Source organism: Misgurnus anguillicaudatus, chromosome 22 (assembly GCF_027580225.2).
Source record: "Misgurnus anguillicaudatus chromosome 22, ASM2758022v2, whole genome shotgun sequence".
In the NCBI taxonomy this organism is placed as follows: domain Eukaryota; kingdom Metazoa; phylum Chordata; class Actinopteri; order Cypriniformes; family Cobitidae; genus Misgurnus; species Misgurnus anguillicaudatus.
Window position 1 is genome coordinate 11,446,138 of NC_073358.2, and position 27,640 is coordinate 11,473,777.

At 37.8% G+C, this 27,640-nt stretch overlaps 1 protein-coding gene across 10 annotated transcripts in view; it reads right to left on the reverse strand.

Moving 5' to 3' along the window:
• acaca (acetyl-CoA carboxylase alpha) overlaps positions 1–25,543 on the reverse strand; it is a 60,426-nt gene extending 34,883 nt beyond the window's left edge. For all 10 annotated transcript variants that reach the window (XM_073860871.1, XM_073860869.1, XM_073860872.1 and 7 more), the window contains exons 1-27: positions 25,332–25,543; positions 24,276–24,528; positions 19,862–19,994; positions 19,642–19,780; positions 19,373–19,482; positions 17,134–17,215; positions 16,932–17,030; positions 15,819–15,925; positions 15,600–15,710; positions 15,262–15,471; positions 14,933–15,103; positions 12,899–13,060; positions 12,509–12,672; positions 10,894–11,044; positions 10,588–10,691; positions 10,203–10,430; positions 9,954–10,104; positions 9,704–9,838; positions 9,246–9,392; positions 5,912–6,100; positions 5,458–5,558; positions 5,285–5,373; positions 3,593–3,717; positions 3,296–3,409; positions 2,830–2,943; positions 2,446–2,535; positions 517–635 (exon numbers count right to left, since the gene is read on the reverse strand). In XM_073860871.1, the coding sequence (XP_073716972.1) occupies positions 517–635; positions 2,446–2,535; positions 2,830–2,943; positions 3,296–3,409; positions 3,593–3,717; positions 5,285–5,373; positions 5,458–5,558; positions 5,912–6,100; positions 9,246–9,392; positions 9,704–9,838; positions 9,954–10,104; positions 10,203–10,430; positions 10,588–10,691; positions 10,894–11,044; positions 12,509–12,672; positions 12,899–13,060; positions 14,933–15,103; positions 15,262–15,471; positions 15,600–15,710; positions 15,819–15,925; positions 16,932–17,030; positions 17,134–17,215; positions 19,373–19,482; positions 19,642–19,780; positions 19,862–19,994; positions 24,276–24,499 (3,569 nt within the window). In that variant the 5' untranslated portion in view covers positions 24,500–24,528; positions 25,332–25,543. The remainder of the gene's footprint in view (positions 1–516; positions 636–2,445; positions 2,536–2,829; positions 2,944–3,295; positions 3,410–3,592; positions 3,718–5,284; positions 5,374–5,457; positions 5,559–5,911; positions 6,101–9,245; positions 9,393–9,703; positions 9,839–9,953; positions 10,105–10,202; positions 10,431–10,587; positions 10,692–10,893; positions 11,045–12,508; positions 12,673–12,898; positions 13,061–14,932; positions 15,104–15,261; positions 15,472–15,599; positions 15,711–15,818; positions 15,926–16,931; positions 17,031–17,133; positions 17,216–19,372; positions 19,483–19,641; positions 19,781–19,861; positions 19,995–24,275; positions 24,529–25,331) is intronic.
• Between the last annotated feature and the right edge of the window lie 2,097 nt (positions 25,544–27,640).

Sequence of the window (27,640 nt, forward strand, 5' to 3'; positions counted from 1 at the left end):
TACAGATTCAGTTCCCAAGCATAACATTTATAAGAATAAAACAGGAGGTGCCAAAAAAAGAGCAAGCTGTTGTACAGCCAATTAGCACAATCGCTGAGAGCATCCTATTGGTCACATTCTTTGGTTTGTTAATGAGATCATTGCAGTGTCACCTGAAACAAATGGATGTGGTCAGCACACACGTGGGACCCCGTAAAGAGGAACAGTGAGGCCTTTAGCACTGAGATTCACTGCGTGTACATATTTATAATGTTTTTCAATGCCTAGTTACATACAAAACCTCGTCAGAGCAGACCAATGTCACAGACTGTGTACAGGTAAAGGAAGATTTCAGGGTAGTAGGTGGTGTTTTATGGCACTGGCTTAGCCAGCACTTATGTAGAGATGCTGATATTTTATACAAATGCACTTTTGCCATAAGTCACTCTATTGTGCTTTAACATGCTCCTCCACAATCATAGGAAAGGGTGATGTAGAGGTGGGAGGAAGGCAGGGTTACAGTACATACTAAGGTACCTGTTGGGATGAGATGAGGGCAGCATGAACTGGAACTCCACAATGCAGGTGTTATCTTTCAGCTGACGGTGCTGCACGCTGTTTAGTTCATAAGCGATGTAAGCTCTACGAACATACACCTGAGGGGAGAAAGAAAGAGCCACAGCACAAAAGGTCATGGGTTTGAACCCAGGGAACACACATGGGTGATTCTCACGAAACCATTGAAACACCACGGCACTAATGATTTTAGCTTTAAAATGTGTAATATAGTAACATTAAAAAGCATCAGAATTAACATATACTGTGTTCTACCTTGCACAATGTGTGATTTCAACATAAGAATTTATAATTGTAAATTTTATCTCATTTTCTGCTGAAATTCTCATTACCGCAATGTGTCCGGCTGTGTTTGAACATGCGTTATGTTGTAATTTAATCAAATGAACACAAAAATATTAAGAAAAAAAATAAATGGATGTTTTGCTAGACTACTTTAGATGACAGAAAAAATATTTACTGAATATTCATGTATAATAATAATGAAGAAAAATTAGGAAAATGATGTGTCCATGCCTGATGTTCTCATCCTCCGCAACACTTTTTGAGAACAGTTTAAGCACACATACAGAATTTTAATAAAGTTTGATTTTGAGTGACCAAGCACATGGACCAGTTACTTCAAGATGGCTACCAGGTAAGATCATTTTTTTACAGTTAATTGAAATATTATCTTGTCAGAATGCTTACACGACATTTTGATTATCATTACCGCAACAGATGCTTATTAAATGTTAATTTAATTAATAGAAGCATAATACTTTGATTTTAAATGAATGTGCAGAATCTCCAAATTATGTTCTTTCAGGTTTGTCATGTCATTTTTAAAATATGTCAGTGTTGATGTTTTCTGACTGTTGCGGTAATGAGATTTTTTAGGACAAATTTTTTAAATTAATTTAAAAACTTTTACTTATCATTTAACACTTTTTGTAACATAATGTTCCCAGACTTTGTTTTTCAATGTCTGGTGGGAAAAAAAGTAAATGTAAGCAATTTTTACATTTTCATGCTTGACATTTTTAAAACCAAGTTTTCGTGAGAATCACCCACATACTGATAATAAACTATATACCTTGTAAGACAATAGTAGTCGCTTTGGTTAAATCCGTAAATGTAAATGCATAAATGTAATCCACAAGGTAAATGTGATCCTCAGGTATTAAAAGGGACACTACACATTTTTTGAAAATATGCTAATTTTTCAGCTCCCCTAGAGTTAAGCATTTGATTCTTACCGTTTTGGAATCCATTTAGCCTATCTCCGTGTCTGGCGCTACCACTTTTAGCATAGCTAAGCACAATCCATTGAATCTGATTAGACCATTAACATCGTGCTCAAAAATCACCAAAGAGTTTCGATATGCAAACTCTCATTCTGGCGTAATAATCAAGGACTTTGTAGCATGGCTGAAGGATGCGCCATAATATTACGCAGTGCCCAAAAATAGTCCCCTGCTATTGAAAGATACCAAAGGGACTATTTTCAGTTGCTGCGTAATATCATTGCACCTGTTACAGCAGCAAAGTCATTGATATAACACCAGAATGAGAATATAGTTCCTAGTCATATCTGCCTAGAAAATCTCAACTTTTATTTTTCCGTCGATCTTGGTACACAATGTAACTACAGAAGGGTCAAGTTTTAAATAGGAAAAATATCAAAACAAATATTGTTTATTTTTGAGCGCGATGCTAAATGGTCTAATCAGATTCAATGGATTGTGCTAAGCTATGCTAAATGTGGTACCGCCAGACCCAGAGATCGGCTGAATGGATTCCAAAACAGTAAGAATCAAATGTTTAACTCTAGAGGAGCTGAAAAAAGTGGAGTGTCCCTTTAAAGAACTGTGAAATACTGTATACAAATTGCATATGCTACAGTCTTACCTCAAGAGCAGCCATTCTCACCACCTGATTACTGTGGTAAAAGAAATTTGGCAGCACATCAAAGATGGATGTCTCTGAAAGAATCAATTTCTAAAAAAAAAAAACACAAAACATTTTTAAGACATAAATATTTAAACAAAAGAAAAACATTAACCAATTGGGAGCCCACATACATACACTAATTTATTATTCTGCCGAACAAATCTCTTTGTGAGTATTATTTGTGAGAAAAAGGAAAGTTATTAGATCCAAAATAAGAGTAAATAACGATTTTCATATTTGGGTGAACTATTCCTTAAGAATCATGACACTTTGGTGACACTACAGGCCAGTCTATGCAATCACAAATTCTATGAAAGCAAACCAACATCCATGGAGTCCTACCTGCAGGTTCTCAATGCAGAACTGATGTCCATACATGTCAATGGCAGATAGAAAGATGGATTCCACTTGATTGTGTCGCAACTCGTATGAAGGTAGGTGAGAGGCAATGAGAACCTGTGAGAAGTTGAAGCTATGAATCCTCACACAAAGAACATTAACTTTCATGAAGAACTTTTCTTAAGGAGACATTGTTATAAAAATAATCTCATGACATGGGCATACATTTTATTAATGCCCACTCTCGCATTGCAGTCGTGCCTTATGTGCAATGTTACCTTTTGGACAATAATATAGAAATAATAATTTCTCTGTAATCTATTTTTATGTCTTCACACTAGTGGTGTGACAGTGACACCTTGAAATGTTTTCTTGGTAGGCATCTAAAAATGTTTTGAAACCACGCTTATGGGTGTATTAAGTCTACAGTAAAACTTGTTCTCGGTGTGCAAGTGTGTGGTGTGCTAACCTGGCGTGCACGCAGGGCCACTTTGGCATTTGTGGTCTTGCTAAGTTGTGTGAGTTCTGTGAGGATGGCCATGAGCTCATCTGTCAGGGTGGGGTCTCGACCACACAGCTGATCCTACAGAAATGGGATGACATAAACACATATGACATAAACTGAAAATGGTTTGCTACATTTAAATTGTCTATTGAAACAGAGATTTGCCGCATTTTATTACACAACCAATTACTGTGCTGATGTTTACACACAAGGCTCTATGAATGACATTAACTCAGCCTGGTTGAGAGCGAATGTACTCACAATCAACATGGTAACCAGAGAATTCTTCTTTGTTACTTTTGCGTGAGAGAAGATGTAGTTGAGCACATTGGCCATGTCCCCTTTGTTTTCCTCTCGTAGTGCAAATACACACTTGTCATAATGACCTGAAAAAGCAAACAAGCACAAACATGCGCGCGCACACACACACACACACACACACACACACACAGAATGAAAAATGTAATGATTAATGACAATACTTTACTTGTGCCTTTAAGAGAAATTTGCTTTGGGCATACATACATACATACATACAGTATAAATGGCATAACCAGACAAACAAACACAAAAATCACTCAGTTTTTCCATATACATTAGAATTTATTTTGGAGAACATAGTTTTATCATCTTTTTGTGTACAAAATAGTTCCTATAGCAGTTATATCTATTGTGATGTGGAAAGTCGACCAGATGAGAGTAGTTTGAAAGGTTTATAAATCACATATTAAAAAATTTAATCGATACCAAGAAATTAACACATTTTCTTTATGTATTAGCAGATACGTTAGACACAATAACCAGTATAGCTAAATTAAGAAACAAAGTGCTGTAGCTCTCAAACATTTACACAATGATTAAATAATCGTCATATCGCAATTGTTTGACCTCATCGCGCTGATTTCAGATCACCGCAATGATTGCACATCTCTACAAGGGGGAGCTGCAGCACGTGTATAAACAAGACAGTATCAAATGGCGATTCCTTAACTTACAATGTAACGTGATACATTGCAAAGCCATTCAATAAAGTGGAAAAACAGCATTTAAAGAAATGCTGCAAAACTTTGATGAGCAGTAAGAACTGGCAGGTAAAACATACATTTCCAAAACAGCAATTCCAAATTTAGGGAAGTGAAGGATGCTGTTCTTAAGGATCTGTATGGAATCGATTTTTTGCAGCCACTACAGACTTTAGTAGGAATGGCTACTATTTAAGGCATGTTCTGGTATAGTCAGTTTATTTTGATTGCACTTTTGATTTCAGTTATTTTTCAGACACTTTATTGTGTTTATTTCTTATGAAGAATTTTCAGCTTTTGAAAGATATATTTATTAAATAATTACTTTTAAATATGTGTTATGTGTATTAATATTTACTGCCAGGTAAACCTTGCAAAATATTTAATTTAAATAATCAACAATTTGTGAAAATTATTTCATGAACAAACAAAAATTATGAAAATTAAATGTCAAAACCCTAAAACAGGCAATTAATCGTCATAATCAATTTATGAGACAATTAACCAAATTTCATAATCGTAACAGCCCTTTCAGACTTTAAACACCTTCTTTACAAATTTTAAAAACATTGTATTAAGATAATTTTACAACTGGCATAGGTGAAAACACGCAAATCACAGTAAAAATCACAGTAAATCACATTTAAATAATAAAGATTTTGTGAGCATAAAGTTTTGTCACTGTGTGACATCTATTACAATCTTCGTCTATCTTTGTCGTTGCTCCAATCTTATGAGTTAATTTATTTATGTAAATTTTCTCTTATAGTTTCCGTTTTCATAAATATTTGCAAGCCTCTGCCTTTTTTCACCTTTGTGAATTTCACAATTTAATCCACCAGAATGAACTAAAACGTTACACTGCCACCAAGTGGTCACATAAGAATGATCTATCAGCAATCTTGAAAATTGAAGCCATATAAAGTCTTACCATGTTGAAACTGAACTTCCACTCTTAAGTACTGCCTGAGAAGGTCCATCACTACTGCCTTCATGTGACCTCTGATGCCACTGCGGTACCTGGGAACATAAACACACTTTGTATAACTGGCTCTGTGCATTTTGTGTACATGTGTGAGATTGTTTAGGCTGTCTACGACATACTTCTGAACCAGCTGTACAATGCTCTGTGTGTTCATGAAGAAGACCTCTCGCTCTGACTTCCTGTTTAGTGTGGCAGCATGACTGTCCAGAATATTGGCGATCTGAGATGAAAATTTGAGCACATTTAGGAACAACTGTAACTAACCTAGTGAACAAAATGTAGCATGTTTACTAAAAACACAAACAATGTTACTCTCATAATATTAGTGCACAGCACATCAATTTAAACTCGCCATTTCTTCTGCTCGGATTTAAATGATGACCCATAGACCATCCACTTCGAAGTAATCAAGATAGAAGTGGTCGAAAGTGACAAAATTAAAACATCAGGTGTAAACAAGAATCGGCCTCTCTCGTCCACTTGTTATCCAATCGCTCAATACAGATCTTAATATCAAGTTTAAATAGCCTCATAGCTTAATGGCTTAAAATAAGCAAACAAAGGGGCAAGCACCTGTTGGCTAGGAAACTGGCAGAGGACAGATGTGATGTTACTGGCATACTGAGCCATTTCCTTCTTGATGGCCTTTTCAACTCCAGGAGGAATTCGTCCCGAAACACTCGTCATGATGTCCTGAAGCTCCAGCAGAGGCAAAGATGGATCCCTCAAAGTCTTCATCAAACGCTCCACCCATTCCTTTAGCTAAAACACACGCACAAACACACCTTACAGGTTGTTTACAACTGGAGTGAATTTATTGTAGAAATACTAATAAAATTGAGCATGCCATGAACTTTTGTCTCTACAAAAAGTATGCAAAAGCAAACTGCAATCTGAGCACTGGGGAACATAAACCCTAAACAAAATAGACAAATAACAGCAGGCCTCCAGACTGCACCCACTTTTTGAAAATGTAAAAACAAGAAAAGATTTCAAATTTAGAGTGTACATACTCACATTATGTGAATCGTAAGATACAGAGTATGTTTGACCCCAAAAATGCGATTGCTCCGTAATTAGTAGTAAATCGCCAACAGCTGTTTTCAGATGGAGCAGCTTTAACTACACCGAGCTGTAGTTCATTGCCTCGTTTGGGATCGTTTATAGACATTTGAAACTCCGTTGAAAAAACTGTTAAGTGTTTAGTTAAGTATTAAATGTTGGGCTCTATTAAAGTCCATTAAAATGAGAAAAATCCTGCAATGTTTTCCTCAAAAAACATAATTTCTTCTCGACTGATCAAAGAAAGACATCAACATTTTGGATAACATGGTGGCGAGTAAATTATCTGGATTTTTCTTTTAAGAAAATGGAATATTCCTTTAAGTATGATGCAAGGGCGCCTTAAACATTTTTCATTACAATTTTTTTATTTAATTTTTTGGGAGGGGGCTATTAATGCGCTATTCTTCCTATTTTTCTCAAACAGATCAATGGGTCTCGCAGCCTAAGGTGAAGTCAGCATGCAGGGCCGGCCCTGGCCAATTTGCTGCCCTAGGCAAGATTTCACCTGGTGCCCTTTAGAATCACAGAATCACAATTGTGTTCCAATCATTTTGTTCATAAACTTACAAAACTTACATAACTTACATAAAGATTTGTCTTGTTTTTCTTTATTTTGAAAATATTTTGGAAACACACACAAACACACGCACACGAACACATACACACAATACCCTGTTACTCAGGCATTTGATCTTGACATTGTTAAAATCTTGCCTTTTTTACATGTTTTAACACTGTACATTTAACTTAAAATATTTAATTGTGTACATGAAAACAGCTGTTATTAATGAATTATTAGTAGCATGTTGTAGTGTCTCGGGAGATTGTGCTCATTGTTAAATAGCTTTGTGTCTATACTGCACTGAAGCGGCAGTTTAAAATATAAACCCAGAATTCAGCGAATGTCAAGAACAAGAAAAAAACAATAAGGCCAAGACGCGGGATTTAAATTACGTTACACGGACCATGTATACATTTCAATGTTTCTGGACAGAAATACCAACTTTGTCTGGTATTAATAAACTGCACATTGGAGTGCTGGCTGCTCCCCGCGGTGCTGAAGACGCGTGATGGCATATATACACAGATATCTACGTGCAATCTATTGGAGGAGTCATTAGTTGGGTTAGTAAAATAACAAAATTACAGCTTTTAAATAGAAGAAAAAAGTTTTTTTGTAAAGAGATATTTTTTTTTTAAGTTTAAAAGTGCAGAACTCTTCTCAAGGGGAAGAAAGCTATACTTTTCCCCTTACGTGCAACCTATCGGAAAGCGCAGATGAGTTAGTTGGGTTAGTAAAATAATTAAATTATAGATTTAAGTACAAAATAGTATTTATATAAAGAGAAATATTGAAATAAAAAGTGGAAGTAGTAAAGTAAAATAACGTATAATAATTATATAATAACGAATAATAGTTTCCAATAGTTTGCACGTAAATATCTGTGCTGCCACCAGTACTCCGTCCGAGCACGTCTTCAGCACCACGGCCAGCACTCCAATGCGCAGCTTATTACTACCAAACAAAGTGAACAAGTTGGTATTTCTGTGCAGAAACATTGAAATGTAAACATGGTCTATGTAACATTATGTAAATTCCGCGTCTCTGTCTGATTGTTGTTTCCGTTTTCTTGTTCGTGACGTTCGCTGAATTCTGGGTTTATATTTTAAACTGCCGCTTCAGTGCAGTATAGCCACAGAGCTATTTAACAAGAACGATCTTCCGAGATACTATGCTACTAATAATTCATTAATAACTGCTGTTTTCTTGTACAAAATATTTATATTATAAAATAGATAAATATTTATAGTTAAATGTTTATATACATATATTAAAAAAATAATAATTTGGGCGCACGGACGCCCCAAGGGGTCAGAGGCGCCCTTAGCATTTGCCTATTTCGCCTATGCCCAGGGCCGGCCCTGTCAGCATGTATCCTATATTAATGAAATACTCCCCTTTTTTAAAAAAAAATCCTGATAATTTACTCATCACCGTGTCATCCAAAATGTTGATATCTTTCTTTTCTCAGTCGAGAAGAATACGTTTTTTTAGGAAAACATTCGAGTATTTTTCTAAATTTGATAGACTTTATTGGACCTCAACAGTTTACAGTTTAAATGCAGTTTAAAATGGCAGTTTCAACACAGCTTCAAAGGGCTCTAAATGATCCCAAATGAGGCATAAGGGTCTTATCTAGCAAAACGATTGTCATTTTCGGCAACAAAAATAAAAAAGATGCACTTTTAAACCACAATTCTCGCCTTGCATTAGCCGTGTGACACAATGAAACGTACATGAGCGAACCATTTTAAACAATGAACTGACACATAGACCATTTCACATATAACAACGTTGGAACGGTCCTCTTACTCCACACTTTTAAACACGGAGGTGGTAGTTTTGCATACGTCATGTGACCTTTCGACGTGCTTACGCATTACATAAGGTCGCACTAAGAAACTGGGGTATGCAAGATTAAGAAAACTTTTCATGAGCATGCATTGATAATTTCACGTTGTTCGGACCAAATCATAAGCTGCTGCAACCAACTAAGAAGGTGGTAACAGCAGTGCAACAGGTGGAAAAGTTAGTCTGGAGCCCTGAACAATTTATTATAAATAATGCAACCCCTTATATTGTTTTTGAGTTCAATCACAAAAGAAAACGAATGTTTTTTTGCGACTGAATAAATCACTTTAAATTTTAAAGAGCATTTCTAAGCAAAAATTTCTGGCAAAAAGTTGCGTTTTGTGTAAATAGGCCTATAATGGATGAGCTTTGTGGTTACAGGTGTTTGATCAGGGCAGGGATGTAGGAGAAAGAACAGGATTTTCTCACCCTAGTGCTGAAGAAGGGTTCTGGAAGACAGTAGCCATTCATAATGTGCACTAGATGATCCAGAGTACTGTGAAAGACTCGGTGAAGCTTCTCTCCTCTCAGCGCCACAGACTGAACACTGGGCAGCATTCCTGTATACAGCTCTGCCTAAAACGGACACGTTCTCATTTTAACACTAAACCACCTCACTTAACTATACATATATCATTAACTATTTATAACTATTTATTTATCATACAAATAAATAGTTAAAAAATCATATATTGTGATTTCTGGATTTATTTTTTTAGATCATGTCTCTCACACTAGACATGCACCTACAATGACAATTTCAGACCCCTCCATAATTTCTAAGTGGGAGAACTTGCAAAATAGCAGGGTGTTCAAATACTTAATTTTCCTCACTGTACATTACATCCAAGCAACACATAACATGGAACCGTAGTATGCGAGTGTACCTGCTGTACTCGGCTTGGATCATCCAGCTGTAGTTTTCCAATGACACATCCTGGCTCCAGCACTGCACCTGCTCGCTTCACATAGTGAATACAGCCAGACCCCGAGGCTGTTAGGGTCATCACCATCTTCATCACCTACATGACAACAAAATAAGACATTCACACAGGCAAAACTATTTTTTTTAGTCTCTCCAATCTCATAACTTGTGGTTTGAAGTCTGAGGCCAAGACTATGTCATTTCTAATGCACCTCTATTTCTGCATAGCACTGTCCAGCAAAAACGTGTCCACCATCTTCCACAGTGTACGAGATGAGTTTCCCAGCAGATGGAGAGCGCAAAAGTGATGGGTCATTCTCCTTCTCAAACACACACGTCTTGTTACCGATGATGATACGATACCTAGAGATAAAAGAAAACGCATGCCTAAATGATGGCATCTGACCAAATTACAAGAAAAACAACTGCCTTTGTTTCATTGATCTTCGTGTTGTATTTACCTGTCCACTTCCTCCTTCATGTATGTGGTATAGCTGCTGCCATCATAAGAGAGCAACAGACCCCCATCACTCAGCCGATGAACATCCACCTCAGCTAAACAGTTATTCATTATGACCACATACGAGTTAGGAGATTGTCTCGTCACCTTCAGAACATATTTGGTCCCTTCATATATCAGCTCTACATCCACCGTGTTTAACAAGGTGTGTGCAGGTAAGACCTGACCTCTGCAGACACAAGTAAAGCCAATTTGTAACAACCGTATTAAACAATCTAATCACAAGTGATTTTTTTCATCATAATGAATCTAAATATAAAGTATATATAGTATTAAATCGAAGAGCTAGGAAAATAAGAAGTAATGGACCACATTGACTTTTATACCTCTCCAATGAGTGCAGGAAGTTGGACACACTGTTCCTGAGATTAACATCAGCCACATGAAGAGCTCCGCTGACTACTCCTAACATGGTGTCAGGGCGCTCGGCCTGCACAGTTACACATACAAACACACAAGCATTCAATATACTGTAGAAAATTTCTTCTTCATTTTGTGGAATTTTGTCACAGCTGAAGTAACTAATGTGGCCAAATGGCAACTTCAATTTATTAAAAAAAGTGACACACAAAATCTCTTTATGTCAATGTAAAATGGTCTAAAATAAAATGGGTTTTGAGGCATGACTTTACCTGCATCTTCTCTGAGATGAGTCGGTCCAGCCATCCAGTGTCAATGCTGTTGTGCTGAAAGCTCTCAGTTTCCAGAAGTTTTATCAGATACTCCACTGTAGTCCTAAAGTCTCCTCTGATGGACAGCTCTTTTAGGGCCACCACCATGTTTCTATAATAACGTACACATTTTTGTAGAAAATAAAGCTTGAATTGTGAACTTTTATTGTGAACTTTAAATTCCTTTCTCTGCACAATGTCTCTGTAAATCTAAATGTTTCAATTATATTATTTAACATATAATGGGCCCTATTTTAACGATCTGAAACGCAAGCGCGAAGCGCAAGGGACATTGAGGGCGGATCTTGGGCGCTGTTGCTATTTTCCCAGCGAGATAAGTAACTCTTGCGCCAGGCGCAAATCAATAAGGGTGGTTTGGGAGTAACGTCAAATAAACCAATCAGAACGTCATCCAACATTCCCTTTAAACGCAAGTGCGCAAGTTCCATGGCAGGTTACTATTATTATGACAGATTTCCAGGCGCACACCAGGAACGGTTCACAGCCGAGGAGACCGACGTTCTTGTAAGAGCAGTCAAAGACAGAGAAGTTGTTTTGTATGGGGATGGGAGAAACCCGGTGTCGGTTAAACAGGCGTGGGAGGAAATAGCCACAATTGTCTCATCAGCTGGCATCCCCAGGACGTTGCACCGCAAGCGCTACAATGATGTCAGGAGACGGTGGAATCCCAAGCTTGCCAGCATAAATCGGGCACGCAGTGTAACGGGAGGTGGATCTGCCATTACACAGGACCTGATGCCAGCAGAGGACATCGCTGCGTCCACCCTCACCGCTGAAAGCCAAGAAACGCAAGCAGTCCAACCCCAAAGTACACTTACAAATTAAGTTCACATACATTAAGGTTTCTTATGTAAACATTTTAATAATTATTTACATAAAATGAACGTAATACAGCCACACAACAAACTTATGAAAATATTTTAATCGTTATTTGCATGATAATTTTTTAAAGCAGCCACACAAAATAAATAAAAACTATCACCACAACGCTCACCCCAATGAATTCCCTTATCTCACGTGTTAATATTTTTTCTTTAAGTGTGTGCGCGTTGTGCACGCTATACATTATGGTCAAGCATACGCCCTTAAAATAGCATACTGAACAACGCGCAACGCGCCACTGACTTTAGACTAGTTTTTTCTGGTCAGTGGCGAACACGCCTCATTTTTTGCACTGAACCGCCCAGGGAGCGCAAGTTCATTCCCTAGTTTGTCAACATGCATCTGTGGAGGGAAAAACCCGCTGTGCGCCGGTGCAAAATACGAATGATACATGCGTAACTGACAAAGTCAATTGCACTGGGTGCAAGATAGGGCCCAATATCACTTAAAGAGCAAAAGTTTACTTCTTGGGCCGGTTGACATGGACACGACGGACATTTAGTGTTTCATCTGGGTGCTCTGACGGGGGCCAGCAGTTTGAGACCCCTGGTGAAATCACTTGACAAGTTTTGGTTCTTATCACACTATGTAGACTTAAAAAAGGTATTACCATATGGGCATAGTGCTTTTGAATCTCTTTATCAATAACAGATTATAAGCAAAAGGTACTCACGAAATGGCTTCTTCTCGGTTCTCTCCCCAGGAGAAGCAGTGGCCAAACTGAGAATCAGCAAATTCATGCAGGCCTCCAGCAGCTGCCACGCTAAAATAACCCCACACATTCTTATTACTGCGGAAATTGAGTTCCTGCACGGTACCGGAGCTGGGCTTAAAACCCTGATGAACACAGAAACATGTTATTACCTGTGATATGATGAATTAAATCATACTACAAGATATTTCAAGCAGTTTATTTTGCATATCTATTTGCACATGTTTTGGTCAAGGATGACTATTTTATAATTAACCAGGTCGATTCTTTGCTACTGTAAGCGATTATGTAAAGTTTTTGCAAAATAAATAAATCCTTTTCATTTTCCATGATATGACCCATTATACACACCTCATCTGGGTTCTCGCTGGTAATTCGAGCTGCAATGACATGTCCTCGTGGACAGGGGGTGGTAGAGAGTCCTTCAAAGTCAATGGGAGAGTCTCCCCATGGCTGCACCCCATACATCACTCTGATGTCTTTGATGCGGTGAAGTGGGATACCCATAGCAATCTGAGTGAAAGACAACACAAACAGCTTGAGTCTGAAAGACACATTACACGAAATTACAGTACTGTTTTTTAATCATAAGACTATTTTGTACTGTGGTGATGCAAGCGCTATTTAAAAATATTCAGCAAAGCACATGGTACATTACCATATGACACCACTGTACCCCCGAAAAAAAAAAATAATAATAACCATTTTAATTTAACCCTCAATCATTTCCCAAAAATATATGACATTTTTTGCATTTCCCATGTTTATGAAAATGTGAGTGGAACTCACTTCCGCTAAGGTCCATGATCTATTAGTGTTGTGGATAGCTGTCAAGATTATTGCAACTGCAACTGGTGTCTAAGGTGATCTGAGTGGTTATGGCAATAAAACACAGTCATGTGACTGCTAGTCTTTGATATAGAGGTCATTTGGCTGAGTTCAGTGTGCTATAGTGCTGTTAGGAATGTGGAGGTGATACTCAAATAAATTGGATGATTGCTAGGTGGATGCTAATTAGCTGATAACTAGTCAAAATTGCAATAGCAACCAGCAGAACCAATACAAGTTTGACGGCTTAAAAAAACTTCCTTAACGTGTTTCTGTATTATTAATGTCGTAGTACAACTCAAAACTGCATCTCACCATTCATCTGCAGGAGTCTTTGTTTGTAACATAACAACATCACCCCCCTTCTCCTTTTCCCACCAACACTATGGCACACTGGCCTCAGCCAAATGACCTATATAGCAAAGACAGCAGTCACATGACTGTATCTTATTGTTCACTAAATGCTCTAGCAGTTACAGGAATTTGCATTGCATTAACATAGAATATGATTCACATTACGCTGCATTAAGTCCACTGGACATTTTTAAAGTCATAAATGCAACTTAAATGACAAGTTCTGTATTTTACACTTAAAGCCCTGTTTTCAGATTGTTTATGGTGAAATAGAACGGTTTTGACTGAAATTTCGAAATATGCGGCTGCCCTGAGAATGTTTGGGTGTTTGTGTTTCACCTCACACCTCTACAATGGGTTTAATGGTGCATTGGAACAATGTTTAAAAATGCATTAAACATTTGTTTACAAAGACGTGAAACTCACCGAGTGGTCAGGGGTGTTCACTGATATGCTTACACAAAAATCGCTTTCCAACAGCTGTTTTAGCATTCGTTGTTAACTTGTGGACCTTTTTTTCCAAACGCCTCACACCCTTACATTCTTCCGTTGAGAGCTTGAATAATAGACACTCCAGCCCAGGTGGTGGCGCTAATCCGCCATTGCCAAATTGCAAGAATAGAAACAAAGTTCCCGGCGGCGGAGTAATACCGTACCTCACAGCACATCTAATACATGTCAATGGAGTTGGCAAAAACTACGATAACACCTGTTGGAGTGCGTATTTTGCAGCGATTTTTGTGTGAGCATATCAGTGAACACCCCTGACCTCTCGGTAAGTAAGTTAATGCATTTTAGGAATGATTGTTCCAGTGCACCTGTAGACCCATTGTGGAGGTGGGAGGTGAAACACAAACACACGATAATTCTCAGGGCAGCCACATATGTCGAAATATCAGTCAAAACCATTCTATTTCATCAGAATCAATCTGAAAACAGGGCTTTAAGTGTAAAATACCGAACTTGTCCTTTAAGGTGATGCTAATGGACTAATCAGATTCTATGGATTGTGCTAAGCTATGCTAAAAGTGGCACCGCCAGACGCGGAGATCAGCTGAATGGATTCCAAAACAATAAGAATCAAATGTTCAACTCTAGGGGAGCTGGAAAATTTGCATATTTTCAAAAAAGTGGAGTTTCCCTTTAAGAGTTTGTAAAAATAAAAGGAGAAAAATGCATGTGCAGTAATATCCAAACGCAGACCTGCAGCTGGGCGGCAGGCAGATTGACATCAGCTACCATCTCAGTACAGGGATGTTCCACTTGAAGACGAGGATTGAGCTCCAGGAAGTAAAAGCTGCCATCCTGACTGTACAGATATTCTACTGTACCAGCACTGACATAGCCCACCATCTTTGCCAGTTGTACTGCACACTGACACAGACAAACACACACTTAAGGACAATGCAAATTAGGTAATTCAATCTTTCATTTAGATAAAAAGACACTTTAGTGATCCCTTAGGAACAATTTTGTATTAACACCACAACTACTGTTAAATATTCATAAGTGCTTATGATAATCTTTAGTACCTTCTCCATATTTTCAAACACATCAGAGGTTGCGATAGTTGCTGGAGCTTCCTCGATGATTTTCTGGTGTCTGCGCTGGACAGAGCAGTCACGGCCAAACAGAGAAATGGCGTTACCATACTGATCAGCCAAGATCTGCACTTCTAGGTGGCGTGCATGTTTGGCCAAACGCATGACGAAGATGGGGGAGCCTGGAACCTCTGCTTGAACCTGTCTGAAACCAATGGAAATAAGTAGAGTATGAGCAGACTGAATAAAACACATTTAAAGCAGCTATCTTGCTAAGTAAGTCCCAGGTTCTTGTAATATGGACGTTCTGGATTGCGATGATCGCTGACCTGTCTAAAAAGATTGGGAAAGTCTTCCGCACAGTTGACCTTCCGGATACCTTTTCCTCCTCCGCCTTCAGATGCCTTTATCATCACAGGGTAGTCCACCTGCTCAGCTGCCTGTCAATAAAACACACCATTTGAGAAAGTAAGAGTGCAATATTTTCCTGTCACTGATAATAGCGGGGTATGAGCACACCATGTGTGGATAATAAGCACATAGTTTACCTTCATTCCAGCCTCCACGTCTTGTATGCAGCCCTGCTCATACAGCTCAGGAGGAACATTGATGATTCCTTTCTTCTGGTCATTCTCTGTCCAATCAACAGTCAGTCCTGTACAAACATACAGTCGTGGTCAATCTTCACACCCAGAATGCAGAGAACAGGACTGCTCAATTAATTTTTAGTGATTTACTGTTTGTTTTTTTAAATATAATCATTCTACATAATGTAAAAAACATTAAGTGCCAGTCCACTGCATCCGGGATTTGTCCAGGATCATTTGATTTTTGGTTCATTCACATGATTTTCGAGAATCTGTGCATGCATTCACACAGATGGCGTAAAGAGACGTGTTTAAAGTCCTGCACTTGGTATTTTTTTCCTCCGCAGCATTTGAAATTTGCTAATTACCTGAGATTTCTCTCTCCAAAACCACTTGTGTGCATTTTTGTTAATGAGAAGATTATAAAAGGAGCGTGTGATACGCTTTTCTGTTATGCTGGTGAATGATCTCTTTAGCGTGGATAGTGATGAGCTCCCTGATCTCTGCTTCATTCCAGTTTGCAGACATTTCTCATCATGATTGTTCATGTGCATTTAAACCCCCCGATTTAAAGAGCTGAACCATAACTTCATTATTGCGATGACATGCGCGTGTGACTACGGCACGCCCCTTATGGCAATGTTTCTGCATGCTGTTCACACAGAAGACTTTTCGGGATTGTTATGGGAATGTTACTAGGTCCTCTTTAGGGAAGCGATCCCAGAACATTTATGTGACGTGTCTGCGTTCACACAGAAGCCTGTCAAAGTGATGTGGGAATCAGGTTAAACAGAGGGGTGTGTGGTGTGCTGCAAGAGCCACTTTTTAGGCTGTAACTAACCTTATATGACTACAGGTGAAGGCAGCATCTTTTAAGTTGGTGATAAATATTGCATCTACTTTGGTGTATAATATATAGTATGATGTCATATGGTGGTGTAGCAGTGGTGTCCCATTTCTTAGGGGAATATTTTTAACCCTTCCCCTTTTCACTCTGTTTCAAAGGACAAGGGGAAGGGTTAAGGTTTAGGCGTAGGTATATAAAATAGAATTGGAATTGGGCCTTAGACTGACCTGATCCACTCCAGGGTAGCGTGGGGATGCCAGCAGTCTGGGCCACAATCGAGGAGGCGATTTTGTCCCCAAGAGCCCACATTGCCTGACTAGGTGGACCTAATGAAAGATGAAAAGATACAAACCAAAAAGAAATATCAATGTGTATGAATAATGTAGTCAAGACAGTGCTGCAAGCCTCTTTGTAATATCCCAGTCTCACCCATGAATGCAATGCCATTCTTGTGTAGTAATTCTGGGAGTTTTGGGTTCTCGGAGGCATGACCCCAACCAGCCCACACAGCCTGCAGAGAGTGGGGTTAAAAGGGAAAAATAAGGAGTAATAAGGGTCAATTAAATATACAGTGGTCCAAATAACAATTGGATACTTAGAAGATGGTTATATTATATTAATAATACTGCAAAATTATAAAACCTAATATTTTAGATAAAATATAAACTGCTAAAGCTGCAAACAAATAATGTTAGACGTTTCTCATAACTAGTATAAATTGCGGATGCTAGGGTGTCTTGGGTGGATGCTATTGTGAATGGTTGCAGGGGCCTTGCAATGAAGTTGCTATGGTGTTTCTTGGTAGTTGCTAGGTATTTCCATGCAGGGTTTCCTGCAGCATATTTCAGTTAAGGCGGCCCACCTAAGCTTGGAAACCCTACCGCCTTAACTAGATCGTCCAAAAAAAAAAATTAGCTGCACAAAAGGCCGTCAAGTGCATCTCGGAGAACAGCGTGTACGCGCATCAAACCACGAGCGGGGATGCGCGCCACATGGCTGAAATGAGAAAGACGTGGTCCGGACCGTCACTGTCTGGAGGATAACTAGCCAGTTGATAAAACATCTCATAGAATAGCGCAGACGCGCTACACACCGCGAGCGTGCACGCGCACCACACGACCGAAATGAGATAAGACGTGGGCCGTCATGTCTGGAGGATAGCCAGTTGATAAAACACGTGTCCGTGAGAACTGTAAGTGGACTTATGTTTTTGGGTATTTAAGCCAGTTATTGTATAAGACTACAGTTCTTGCAATTTTAAAGTAAGTTAGCTGGTGATTTTGTTGTTTGAGCAACCTGCTAGGGTTTCACGTGCCTGTTGATTAGATATTATTGTTGAGCGCTCTTGCTCACTTTATTTATGTGCATTATTTACATGCTAAAGTAGTTACACTCCTTTAAGATAATATAATTGGGTGATTCTCACGAAACCATTGAAACACCACGGCACTAATGATTTTAGCTTTAAAATGTGTAATATAGTAACATTAAAAAGCATCAGAATTAACACAATACTGTGTTCTACCTTGCACAATGTGTGATTTCAACATAAGAATTTATAATTGTAAATTTTATCTAATTTTCTGCTGAAATTCTCATTACCGCAATGTGTCCGGCTGTGTTTGAACATGCGTTATGTTGTAATTTAATCAAATTAACACAAAAATGTTACGGAAAAAAATGGATGTTTTGCTAGGCTACTTTAGATGACAGAAAAAATATTTACTGAATATTCATGTATAATAATAATGAAGAAAAATTAGGAAAATGATGTGTCCATGCCTCATGTTCTCATCCTCCGCAACACTTTTTGAGAACAGTTTAAGCACACTTACAGAATTTTAATAAAGTTTGATTTTGAGTGACCAAGCACATGGACCCGTTACTTCAAGATGGCTACCAGGTAAGATCATTTTTTTACAGTTAATTTGAAATATTGTCTTGTCAGAATGCTTACACGACATTTTGATTATCATTACCGCAACAGATGCTTATTAAATGTTAATTTAATTAATAGAAGCATAATACTTTGATTTTAAATGCATGTGCAGAATCTCCAAATTATGTTCTTTCAGGTTTGTCATGTCATTTTGAAAATATGTCAGTGTTGATGTTTTCTGACTGTTGCGGTAATGAGATTTTTTAGGACTAATTTTTTAAATTATGTTACAAAAAGTGTTAAATGATAAGTAAAAGTTTTTAAATTAATGTTCCCATTTACTCCAGACTTTGTTTTTCAATGTCTAGTGGGAAAAAACGTAAATTTAAGCAATTTTTACATTTTCATGCTTGACATGTTTAAAACCAAGTTTTCGTGAGAATCACCCACTTAATAGTGAGAAATAATAGTTTTTAAAATTTTTGTACCATCTATCATCGTTCGCCAGACGTGTTTATTAACCCTTTCGTTTTACTTCATCACGCAGCTATTCCTGTTAGAGGTAAAAACATTTAATTCATTAATAATCTAGTATGTGTTAATTTTTTGTCATAGTTTCTTCAAAATGAAGTTTTATTTGAGTGTTTTAAAAAGAAATATTTTAATTTTCATCATGACGCATACGCCCCGCACATTTGATTACCACGCCCTCGGCCCCAACGACCATCTTAACTAACACATTTTCTGTGGCAAACCCTGCCATGCTGGGTCCAGATCACATAGATTTACCTGAACAGGAATCCGCTTTGCTATGTCCAAAATGAGTTCCACATTGGCATAGTTGTTGTTGTTTGTCCCTCCTGGCACTGGTACATAGTGATCAGCCATCTTAATGTACTCTGTCGATATAATAAATCTGTTTAAAGGAGCAAAGCTCACAGGCAAAGTCTTTTGCCACACAAGAAAGTTTAAATACAATCGCCAGCCTAGCACACCTTTTCCTGGATTATACCATGATAAAGCCAGAGTTCAAGGAAGACCACTACTTTTTAACTCACCTGCATTGGCCTTGAGGTCCTCTGGGGTCACCATGACTACAAAGCGTATGGCTCGTTCGTTCCGAAACATTTCATAAGCCCAGCGCCGAATGGAGCGCATACACTTGACTGCAGCAATTCCATTGTTGGCAATGAGGACCTATCACAAATGTATTATATTTAATGATAGGTATAGCATATTCAACATGAAAGCAACTGTAACAGACAGCAATGATCTTACCTTCTCAATGACTTTGTTGCCACCAAAACGGGTGACAAATTCTGCAGGGGAAGCCACCGTGAAGTCTCGCTGCAGGTCGATGCGCCTGCGGTCCCTGCCCTGCTTTACGAGGTGAAGTCCTGACATACTAGGCCTTGAGAAACACAAGCACAACACAATCAAATCACAATTCACAGTGCTGCCTGAGAAACCAAAGAATACATAGAGACCAACAAGAGCAGAGCAGTTCAGTACATGACATATGGTGACCACCAGCCTCTAACAATGAACAATTTCTTGTCTGGATGTATTTAAATGTAAAACAACATTGATGCTTATGATTGAACTATATTAACGCTAGCCATTTATTAATTTAGTACAAATCTAATAAATCTTTTGAAAAGTACATTTTTGTTTTACTTTTCTTACTATAATTTAAGTAATATGCTCCAGGAATCTTGATGTGGCTTTCAGCTGCAGTTATCTAGTAGAATTTTGCAGAAAAACTATTACTATATTTTTCTGGATAGCTGCCATCACCTTTAAACAACTAAATTTGTGTTGGTTTCTAAGCTTCTAAGTTTTCTGAGTACTAAAATCAACATGCAGAGGTAGATATTTCAACTTTGCAATTTTCAAAATTTGCTTATTATTACAAAGTGTTGAAAAAAATAATTTATCATAATGTTAGAGATACTAAAAAAATTGTAACAAAGAACGCACATTTTAAGTCTGGCACCTTCTTAAGTATCATGTGAACAGTATTTATTATGCATTTAATTCAAATATCACTAAAAACATTAAATCCTTTTTTTTGTACCTTTTGGCTTTTTCTTTTCAGGTCATAAGCCAAGAAAGAGACATTGATAACATGACTGCTATAATTTTTTAACTCAAATTCACAGTGGAAATGTAAAAACAATTGCATGACCCGCCTCTTAACCAACAAAAGACAGATGGGGGCATGCACATTGTTCTTCTCAGCCATACTGTCTCCTGCCCTACATCTGTCACTCTGGCATTACAGTAGTGCAGTACACTAATGCTACGTTTACACCAAACGCGGAGCATTGCGTTACTCGCTCTAGATTACTCGCGGAATTTAACTTCATGTCATGCTAATTTTTAATTAAAATATTTTCAACTTGGGCGAAGACGCATTTGAAGTGAAAAGCGCATATCTTCGAGGAAAACGTGCTGCCCATATCTCGTCTTTCGCATCACCTCATACGAGGACATGTCTGATCATAACTTTGCATTGACTTTGTATGTAATCTACTCGCGCAAATCGTTGAACCCGCGTTTGGTGTGAATCCAAAGTAAGGCTACAGTGCAGTTATATACAGGCATAGTAATGAAAACCATAGCAATTAACTGTAAATAAATAAGTGACAATATACATGTAAACTATGCGCAGTGGTCCCATGGTAATGTGCAATCTGTTGTGTCAGCATAAGATCTGCCATTAACAAAGTGAACGAGTTTGGAAAGTTAAGTGGAAGAAAGTGCATTTACGATCTAAAAAGTTTTCATACAATTTATACCTTTTTTAGTTTGTGGAAACACATTGAAATTATTAAGAAGCCATATGTTTTGTCCAGCTTTGCCGATTGCCGTGTACTGTAAAAATGAAAATGTACAGTTCCCGGCTTGCTGAATAAACTGTATTTCCACAGTTTAGCTACATCTACAAATAAGTGAATGTCCTTTTGCATGTCTTTTTGATCAAATGACATTAAATTGTGTGAGTCATATCTACAAATTCTTTGTATATTCAATTTTTTTGTATACTTTTTTTATTCATGTTAAAGTAGGATTAAACGCAACCAAAAGGAAACTTTTTTTTCTGGATTACTGAACCATCAGTCTTTGTATTATCACGTTGCGTCCGAAACCGCCTACTTTCATACTATTAAGTATGCAATAAGCGCTACTTCACCTACTATATAGTATGGAAGTAGGCGGTTTTGGACGCAGTGTCAGTCCACATCCTTAACCATTGGATTACCGCTATTCCAGGGTTATCAAACAGATAATCCAGCTTTCAATCCAACTAAAACCTGTCTTGACCAGTTTTACTCACACACTCTTCCCAGTGAAAACCCTGCTCAGCATGTACAAAAAGCTGCCCAACGCTGGCAGTGAAACAGCAGTTGTAGAAGCAAACACAAAGAGGAGCTATGTCCAGATTTTAACACAGCACAGCAATGAACCCAGATGAACCCGGATCTGGCTAGTATCCACAGGCCAGCGAATTACAGAAAATTGCTCCAGAGAGCATTCGTCCACAAATGGGCAAAAGATAGATTCACTTAAGCTAGGGCCACACCAAAAGATTTATTAAATCTTATCAGATTTTCAAAATGTGAGAGACCACAAACATGATGAAAAAAAATTGACGATTTAACGCGTTTGTTCCTATGTGTGGAGTGCCACTATGTGGTCATGAAAGTACACAGATTGATTAAAGGAATATTCCATTTTCCTAAAAGAAAAATCCAGACAATCTACTCACCACCATGCCATCCAAAATGTTGATGTCTTTCTTTGTTCAGTCCAGAAGAAATTATGTTTTTTGAAGAAAACATTGCAGAATTTTTCTAATTTTAATGGACTTTAATAGAGCCCAACATTTAATACTTAACACTTAACAGTTTTTTCTCAACGGAGTCTCAAAGGACTACAAACAATCCCAAACGAGGCACAAGGGTCCCATCTAGCGAAACGACCGTCATTTTTGAAAAGAAAAAAAAAAATACTTTTAAACCACAACTTTTCGTCTAGGTCCGGTCCAGCGCGACCTAACGTAAATGCGTAGTGACGTAGGGAGGTCACGTGTTAGATATATAAAACGCACATTTGCGGAACATTTTAAACAATAAACTGCCACAAAGACATTAATTAGTATCAGTTGACATACAACAACGTAGGAACGGTCCTCTTTCAACGCACTTGTAAACACTGGGGCAGAGTTTCGCGTTTGTCCTCTGTTACCTCTTGACGTCATGACGTATTGCGCTGACGTAGTGGGGTCAGCTGGCGCATCACGACCGGATCTACACGACGAGAAGTTGTGCTTTAAAAGTCCATATTTGTCTTTTTACTGTCAAAAATGACAATCGCTTCGCCAGAAAAGACCCTTGTGCCTCGTTTGGGATTGTTTGTGGTCCTTTGAAACTCAGTTGAAAAAAACTGTTAAGTGTTGAGTTAAGTATTAAATGTTGGGTTCTATTAAAGTCCATTAAAACTAGAAAAATTCTGCAATGTTTTCTTCAAAAAACACAACTTCCTCTCGACTGAACAAAGAAAGACATCAACACCCCGGACGACATGGTGGTGAGTAAATTATCTGGATTTTTCTTTTAAGAAAATGGACTAATCCTTTAACTTTACAAACAAGGTGAATCTCGGCTAAGAACACAGGAAATCTCACGGAGATCTCGCAATGTTTGTCAGTATGACGTCACAACAAGAGAAAAGACCTATGTAGGTACCCGGAAGATACTTGAAAATGTATATGTTTAAAACCAAAATGACCCATATTATAAGTAGATAGAGAAAATAATAAAAATGCAGTTTGTGACACAAAAAAAAATTGTATATAGTTACTAAGCCTGTCAGAAGAAAGAAAGTCATATAGGTTCAAAGCAACATTATACTGAGTGAGAAGAGTTTTCATTTTTTGTAAACTAAGGGCCAGATTTACAAAACAGGTCAAATTAGCATGAGAGCGCAATTCCAAAAAAGGGCTGATGGGAGTGGTAATATCTGTGGTTTATTTACTAAAAAGGCACAAATTAAATAACACAGTCTCATTTCCATAATGATCAACGCAATCTTCGAAGAGCAGCACAAACTAGTTCAGGGTCGCAAATAAGCAGAAATTATTTTCCTCAGGTGCAAGTGATCTACTGACACCTGATGCCCTTGAGTTCAACACCACAGACTTCGCAGCTGAAAATGCAGGGTGTGAAATCCCAGCTAACAAAGCCATAGTACACTGAAAAGGACAAAAAATTAAGGTTTACAAGAACTTTTGAAACACCACTTGGTATTGTGTGACTTCTCCTACTGACTCCTCTTTTTTTTCCTTCAGCAAATAAAAAAATAAAATGGCTTGGTAAACAATATTTTTGAATAATATGTTCCTCTGGCATTACAAAAAAAACTTAACCAATTATCCAAATCAAAATTTTACATTTTATTTTGGTGTGTAAGTGTGTATAAGTACAATTTAACGATATGCAAAAGGTACAAACAAGGTACTACACTCGCTACTTGATGCCAAAATTATGGTTTGCGCTAGCGCAAGCTGTTAGTAAATCTGGCCAATATGCAGTCATTTTTAAAAGCCATATCTAAAGTAACAGAGAAACTCTGTGATATTAGTCAATGTCACAATAAGTGAAAACCAGTGCACAAAGAGTGCTCTGACCTCAGATTGTGTAAGGGCCCATCCAAACTTTCAAAGCCTATCTCGTAGGTGCTGTCTGAACTAACGGAGGAGGGTGAAACAGAGCGCTGACTGCCCTCCATCTGCAGATCCAGTTTCCCTGCGGTCTCATCCTCCGAGTTATCCTCAGACACAGAGCCCACTATGAAATGAGAGTGCAGCGCAGCTACAGCTGGGGGCTTCTCAGCTAAATCCTGCTCTGCCATTGGTAGGTGACGCTGGCAGGATGCAAGCACTGCAGCAGGAAAGAGATAAAGCATCATTAATCATTTGATTTATTAAATAAAAAAAATTATTAAACATCTCTGCTGGTACTTTACGTATACCACTTGGCACTTCATACACAGTACTTTATTATAACACTGAAATGACTAACATATTCATGCACCATGGAATTCACACACAAACTCCAAAAAATGCAGGATCTAGCATGATACATTCCAGAAATTATCAATGCACTTGTCACCATCAAGTCTGCCAAATAAGTTTAGACTAGCAACATTTAAGATACCACTGTACATCAATTTGATCGTCCGTTTAAATACATATTTAAATACCCATGTCTTGTCTTGGGATTTAGCAATCTCAATTGATTATTATGCCTTGATTTAGCAACCAACCTGCAGGTCTGACACAAGAAATAAAACTTATCCAACCGGACAGACCTGATAAGCGAGTGTGAGGGGATCTGCACACACCATAGACCCTCTATTATGTGAACAATTACTTCTAAAATGTAAATCTTACACTGGAACCTACTTCCTTTGATAGTAAACCGCTGGTCCCTTAATCAATAGGATAATAATCACTCTGTAAAACATTTGAACTACATGTGGCGACTTCGGAGAAGGCATTCAGTTAGTTTAGTCTAGCAAACATGCTAACGTATTATAGCATCAGAAAACGTCATGTCATCTTATTTATGAAGGTTCTTCAAGTCTGTGTTGACGTTTTTTCTATCCACCCAATAAGTACACTGTACGCTAATATTTAGGTGGCATACATGCATTTAGGTAGATGCTAGCTTAATGTACTCACCGTGCGAAAGAAGTCTGCAAGCAATTCTGATGCGTATGAACGGACGTTTAAATATCAACTTAATGAATTTCCTCCTAATTCAATTACTTCCCCCCTTCGGTGATGGCTAGTAGGCTATATAACACCGGACTGGTACTGTCGCTGCAAATCCAACCTCTCTGACAGCAACATCACGGTGGTGTGATGCGAACTGAGGTTACTTCTGGACGTCGTCCTTTGACCTCATCGATGCAACCACTCGCGCTGCCTCAGCGGACCAATCACATCAAGCGTTTTCGGAAAGGGCGGGGGCTTCCATGCAAATAAGACTGAAGGTGTGCCCAATGATTCGACGGTTAGTTTGTCGCACGTGTTTGCTGTCATAGTCAATTCCGACAGCCACTAGTGTTACTTTATTAAAAGTTTGCCACGTTCTTGAAGCAAGTTCTTATAGCTTGTGGCTTTAGAAGTTACAATTAGAACTTGTCAGTCTGGGATTTTTCATCGGCTACAAAAAAGAGCCTTCGAAAAGCCAAAGGTTTAGGACTTACAAGCTGATGTAGTTCTGGGAGTGACTGATTCAGAACAGCACTGTGCCAAGGTTTATAAGATTTAAGAGGTGCAGTCAAATATGTGGTCTCGTGTTAAGGCTTCTGTTTATAATACAATATGTATCTTGACTTAATTTTATTGGCACTCTACATGCAGTGAAAATCTTGTGCTGTACTTTAGAACAAGTTTGTGCTAATTTGATCATGGTGTTTCAAAAGTACCAACCTTGACCTTTCTTGCCAAACTGTGGTCTAGACACTTATCCAGATATTGAGTAAATAATTTCATTGGACATCAACTTACATTGTGCAACAGCATAATATATTCCCAACAAATATTGAAATTTGATGTTGCTCCATATACAGTTAAGATAGCATATCAATCAATAATGATATAGTTATGATAGAACATTTCATTTAATATTTACAAATCATTTTATATACCATTTTATATAAACATTTTGGGCTGGTTTCCTGGACAGAGATTAGCTTAAACCAGGACTAGGCTTTAGTTTAATTAGGAAATATAACTAGTGTTAACAAACATGCCTTAATAAAACCATAACCTGTGTGAATTTTAAGGCAAAACAAAGGTTAAATGTTAAAGGATGCACAAGCAAGCTATAATAAAGTCTTCTCACCAAAGGTGTTCGACTGAGGCAAGCAAGCAGCGGCACTCTCATTAATCCATACATGTCAGCCTTAAACCGGGTGTTTATTTCCATAATGTAAGGTGGGGGCGAGGAGGCAATATGCTGTTCGAAATGTGCTATTTATTGCACTACTACCCAGCAGGCATATACCGACCTTCAACGTTGAAATTTGGTTGAAATAACGTCAGTTGTTTGTTCAAAGTTGATACAACGTTGAAACAACGGTGAATGGTAAACGGTTGAAAAAGGTTAATAAAATGCTTAAAAATCAACGTTGAAATTTGGTTGAAATAATGTCAGTACAACAGTGAAGTAAACGGTTGCAACGAGACAATAAAATAATGTTTTATAATTTGTGAATCATTCAGAAAAAAATGTAAAAACTAATTTTATGAAATTGATGAAAATATTTAAAAATGTAACAAATAATTGAATATACAGGTAGCGAGGTAATCTCGAGAGAATACACGAGACTGGACTGTTTTAACGGCTGTCTGCGAGATCTTGCGTATCACACGAGAAGATGCTTTGGAGAAAGAAGAGGTAAGGAAATATAAAGTCAATAAGTCAATGTTTTAAACGCATAACGTTATTTTATTCACATATACAAAGTGGTATGACAAAAAAGCACAATGCCAATTCGGAGTTTTTTTTTAGTTGCGAATGTATCCGTTATAGTAGTTAATTTGCTAGTCCACAGGATGTTCCCGCCGAAATTGGACTTTGTTATGTGATTCTCTGAATTGGGTGCCCTTCAAGTCCCCCAAACTTCAAAGATTTTCATTTAAAGGAAATCACAAAATGCATTTTAACGCTGTCAATTAATAGAACCAGGTGCCTTTGCATTATAATGCAACAAAAAATGCTTTTATTTTATTTTAATTTATAGATAATGGGTTGCCTAAGTAGTAGACAACAAGCATGCTTGCATGTCCTCACTAACCATCATTATATTTTCATTGAATATTAAACAAATAAAAACTGTAATTAATACAAAAAAGTTGCTGCTAATATAATCATATGTGGGTCTACTTTAACTAAAATATACATATGTATATAAAAATACATTAATTGTATATGAAATTGCAATATTTATACACGTCCTCCAGTTTGTTTTTAACCCCGT